At 47.5% G+C, this 5,000-nt stretch overlaps 1 protein-coding gene across 1 annotated transcript in view; it reads right to left on the reverse strand.

Annotated features, from left to right (window-relative positions):
• LOC122249771 (protein turtle homolog A-like) overlaps positions 1–5,000 on the reverse strand; it is a 21,595-nt gene that overhangs the window by 4,887 nt on the left and 11,708 nt on the right. Inside the window, exons 6-7 of the mRNA XM_086552359.1 lie at positions 4,463–4,571; positions 1,927–2,111 (exon numbers count right to left, since the gene is read on the reverse strand). Coding sequence (XP_086408485.1) covers positions 1,927–2,111; positions 4,463–4,571 — 294 coding nt within the window. The remainder of the gene's footprint in view (positions 1–1,926; positions 2,112–4,462; positions 4,572–5,000) is intronic.

A 5,000-nucleotide genomic window follows, 5' to 3' on the forward strand; every position in this document is an offset into this window, starting at 1 on the left:
TTTTCGTTAAGGGAGTTTTTTTTGTTTGGGGTGTTGTGGGTCATTCGAGGAGGGGGTTTGTTTGTTTGTTTGTTTGGTTGGTTTGTTTGTGATTTGGTTATTTAAGGGAGGGTGGGTCAGGGTTGTGAGGGAGGGAGGTTGTGAGGAGGAGGGGGGGGGGGGGAGGATGAGAGATTGGGAGGGCGTGAGGGAGGGTGTGAGGGAAGTTGTGAAGGGGTTGTGAGGGAGGGTGAGAGGGATGGAAGTTGTAAAAGAAGGAGGATATGAGGGAGGGAGCGTGTGAGGGAAGGAGGGTGTGAGGGAGGGAGCTTGTGAGGGAAGGAGGGTGTGTGGGACGGACGGGGTATGAAGGGGGGGATAATGAGGGAGGTTGTGCAGGAGGTTGGGGGTAGGGAGGAAAGGAGGGGAGTAGGGAGGGAGGGTGTGAGGGGGGAGGCTTACGAAACCTCCAGTCACCTCACGAAACCTCATGACTATCACTTATCTACGACATGGGGGGGGAGGGGGGAGGGGGGGGAGAGGGGAGGGGGGGGAATAGAATCTTGGGGGGGTGAGCGGGAGGGTGGGGGGGGGGGGTGGGGTGGGGGGGGAAACGCAGCACTGACAGGAACTTGCTTTCTGACGCCATATGTGGGCACGAAAAACCTGTGTCTGGTCAGTGGAACACACGTTGTCTGTCTGTCTCTGTCTGTCTGTATGTGTGTCTGGTTTTGTTTGTTTGTATGTCTGTTTAACTGTCTCTTTTTTTTCGTTGTTCTATCTCTTTCTTCCCTTCTCCTTCTCCTTTCAAAAAATTATATATATATATATATATATATATATATATATATATATATATATATATATATATATATTCCTCACTCTCTCTCTCTCTCTCTCTCTCTCTCTCTCTCTCTCTCTCTCTCTCTCTCTCATTCTCCACCTCCCTCACACTCTGCCCCTCCCCTCTCCCTCTCCCCTCCCCTTTCACTCTCCCCATCCCTATATCATCTCCTTTCACTCTCCTCCTCCTCCTCCCCTCTCACTCTCCCCCTTCCCTCTCACTCTCTCCCACCCCCTCACTCTCACTGACCCCTCCCCTCTCACTCTCCCTCTTCCCTCTCACTCTCTCCCACCCTCTTACTCTCACTGACCCCTCCCCTTTCACTCTTCCCCTCCCCTCCCCTCTCACTCCCCCCATCTCCCCATCCCCTCTCACTCTCACTCTCCCCCTCCCCTCTCACTCTCACTCTCACTCACCCCCTCCCTTTCACTCCCCCCATTTCCCCTTCTCACTCTCACTCTCCCCCGCCTCTCCACTCTCCTCTCCCTCTCACTCTCCCCCTCCCTCTCACTCTCACTCTCCCCCTCCCTTTCACTCCCCCTTCTCTCCCCATCTCCCCCTCCCCTCATACTCTCCCCCGCCTCTCACTCCCCCCATCTCTCCCTCTCCCCCTCCCCTTTCACTCTCCCCCTCCCCTCCCCGCTCACTCTCCCCCTCCTTCTCACTCTCACTCTCCCCCTCCCCTCTCACTCTCACTCTCTCCCTCCCCTCTCACTCTCACTCACCCCCTCCCTTTCACTCCCCCCATTTCCCCTTCTCACTCTCACTCCCCCCCTCCTTCTCCCTCTCCCTCCCCCGATCTCCCCCTCCCCTCTCCCTCTCCCCTTCCCTCTCCCCTTCTCCCCATCCCCTCTCACTCTCCCCTTCCTCCTTCCCTCTCCCCTCCCCTTCTCCCCATTCCCTCTCACTCTCCCCCTCACTCTCAATCTCCCCCTCCCTCTCCCTCTCACTCTCACTCTCACTCCCCCTCCCCTCTCACTCTCCCCTTCCCCCTTCCCTCTCCCCTCCCCTTCTCCCCATCCCCTCTCACTCTCCCCCTCCCCCTCCCTCTCCCTCTCACTCTCACTCTCCCCCGCTTCTCCCCCACCAAAACCCCCGCTCACCTGCAGGCACAACATGAAACACGCACGGCGCCCTCTGCTGGCCGACGTCGTTGACCGCCCAGCACAGTAATTCCCCAAAGTCGTGGTGCGTCTGGGGCGTGTACCTCACGACGCTGCTCCTGCCACTGCTGCTGGAGAGGTTGAGGGCCACATCGACGACGCCCGTGGAGGTGTTCACCGCCCATCTGTTGGGAGGAGGAGGAGAGGAAGGGAGGAGTTGTGTGATGCCGTCCTTCGTTTGTTTAGGTCTCCTTCGTGGTGAGGAGTGTATGATCTGAGGTATAAAGCGGTATGTGTTATGTATTTTTTTTTTTTTCTGAAAAGTGATGTGTCCGTACTTTTTTTTTATGAACCGCTACGTGTCACGTACTTTTTTTTTCTAAAACGCTATGTGTCATGTACTTATTTTCTGAACCGCTACGTGTCACGTACCTTTTTTCTGAACCGCTACGTGTCACGTACTTTTTTTTCTAAAACGCTATGTGTCACGTACTTATTTTCTGAACCGCTACGTGTCACGTACCTTTTTTCTGAACCGTTACGTGTCACGTACTTTTTCTTATGAACCGCTACGTGTCACGTACTTTTTCTTATGAACCGCTACGTGTCACGTACTTTTCTATGAACCGCTACGTGTCACGTACTTTTTTATGAACCGCTACGTGTCACGTACTTTTTCTTATGAACCGCTATGTGTCACTTACTTTTTTATGAACCGCTACGTGTCACGTACTTTTTTATGAACCGCTACGTGTCACGTATTTTTTTATGAACCGCTACGTGTCACGTACTTTTCCTTATGAACCGCTACGTGTCAAGTACCTTTTTTATGAACCGCTACGTGTCACGTACTTTTTTATGAACCGCTACGTGTCACGTATTTTTTTATGAACCGCTACGTGTCACGTATTTTTTCTTATGAACCGCTACGTGTCACGTACTTTTTTATGAACCGCTACGTGTCACGTACTTTTTCTTATGAACCGCTACGTGTCACGTACTTTTTTATGAACCGCTACGTGTCACGTACTTTTTCTTATGAACCGCTACGTGTCAAGTACCTTTTTTATGAACCGCTACGTGTCACGTATTTTTTCTTATGAACCGCTACGTGTCACGTACTTTTTCTTATGAACCGCTACGTGTCACGTACTCTTTTATGAACCGCTACGTGTCACGTACTTTTTTATGAACCGCTACGTGTCACGTACTTTTTTATGAACCGCTACGTGTCACGTACTTTTTTATGAACCGCTACGTGTCACGTACTTTTTTATGAACCGCTACGTGTCACGTACCTTTTTTCATGGCCTTCCTGTGTGTAGAGGAGAGATTTTTTTTTGGGGGGTTGTCATATTCCCCCCCCCCCCCCCCGAAAAAAAGGAAAACTAATGCAAAGATCCATCCCACCCCCTGGAAAAAGGTACTTCTTGTTACATAAGACTCCTATCATTACCTTCTATTTTACTTTACTGTCCTATACTCTCCTCCCTTTATACAAATCCTTATATGACAAATAAAACTACAACACTGATACACGCTCCTGTACCGTAATGCCATCAGAACATATATAGTTGTACCGTATCAAAAAAACCAGCTGTACCTGTATGTCCACCTGTACCTGTAATTCCACTGCCTCGTCCATTCACTTATACGACGAAAATATACAAATATTCATCAAGTTCCCGCAATTTGCTCCACGAGAGGAAACACTCGGCGCCATCTTGGAAAAAAAAAATCCTCGGGAACAAAAGTTTTCATTTTCTTTATGCTTTTTTTTTTTTTTTTTTTTTTTACGAAAGACTGAGTTTTATTTTTTGTTTTTGTTACTTTGAGGAAGGAATTATTAAGACAATGACGTTGAGAGAGAGTGAGCGCAATTCCTAGCAATAGTAATTGAAATGACACTGATAAAGAAAATAAGAAGGGGTAAGGAAGAAGAGGTAGAGAACAAGAGGAACAAGAATAAGAAAAGAATAAATAAATGAGGAAGAAGAAAAACAAGAAGAGGAAGAAATTAAAAAAGAAACAGATGGAGAAGAAGATGACGAAGAAGAAGAGAAAGAAGAAGTTGAGGAAGAAGAAGAAGAAGAAGATGAAGAGGAAGAAGCAGTAAAAGAGAAAGAAGAGGAAGAAGAAAAAGAAGAGGAAGAGGAAGAAGCAGTAAAAGAGAAAGAAGGAGAACAAAAAGAAGAGGAAGATGAAGAATATATAGAAAAAGAGGAAGAAGAAATATACAATGAAGAGGAACAGGAACAAGAAGAAAAAGAAGAGGAAGAAAAAGAGGAAAAAATGAAAAAAAAAATGAAGAAGATGAAGAAGAGAAACATGAACATGAAGAATCAGAAGAGAAAGCGAAAGAAGAAAAAAGTAACGAAAAATAATAATAATAAAAAAAAGATAAAGCGAAAGGCAAAGAATATTGAGAGATCACGATTAAACAGATTACAATACAAAACCAAAAACAAAAACAAAACCAAACAAACTACAAATACACACACAGACAAATACAAGAAATACAACACCAATACAATACCTGAATATCGACGGGGCGGGGTGGGCGTGGACGTGACATGGCACCTGCAGTTCCTCATGTCTCGCCGCCCCATACACCGTGTTCTGACCCTCTGCGCACGTAGGGGGGACTGTGGAAGAGATGGGGGAGGGGAGGAGGGGAGGGGGAGGTTAATTTGGTGGTTATTTAGGGGGGGTTTGATGGGGAGGGAGGGAGGGAGGGGGTGATGATGGTGTTGAAGTGATTGTGATTGTTTAGTGGTGGCAATGATTGTGGTTGGGGATGGTAATGATGAATATAGTTGGTGATGATGATGAATATGGCAATGGCAATGTGTCAATGATTATAATCCTATGGTTTTCTTTTCTACCTTTCGTCTATCTTTCCCTCTCTTCTTCTGTTCTCTTATTCTTTATCTCTTCCCTCCTTCTTTTCCTCTTTTCTCTCTCCTTTCCTCGCCTTATCCATTTCCCCTCTCCTTCCCTCCCTCCCTCCCTCATTTTCTTTCCCTTCTCACCTTCCCATCTCCCACCCTCCCTTTCTCTCTCTTTCCCTCCTT

This window comes from Penaeus japonicus, unplaced genomic scaffold (genome assembly GCF_977035675.1).
Source record: "Penaeus japonicus unplaced genomic scaffold, GWHDUDI00000001_assembly GWHDUDI00000026, whole genome shotgun sequence".
NCBI classification, from domain to species: domain Eukaryota; kingdom Metazoa; phylum Arthropoda; class Malacostraca; order Decapoda; family Penaeidae; genus Penaeus; species Penaeus japonicus.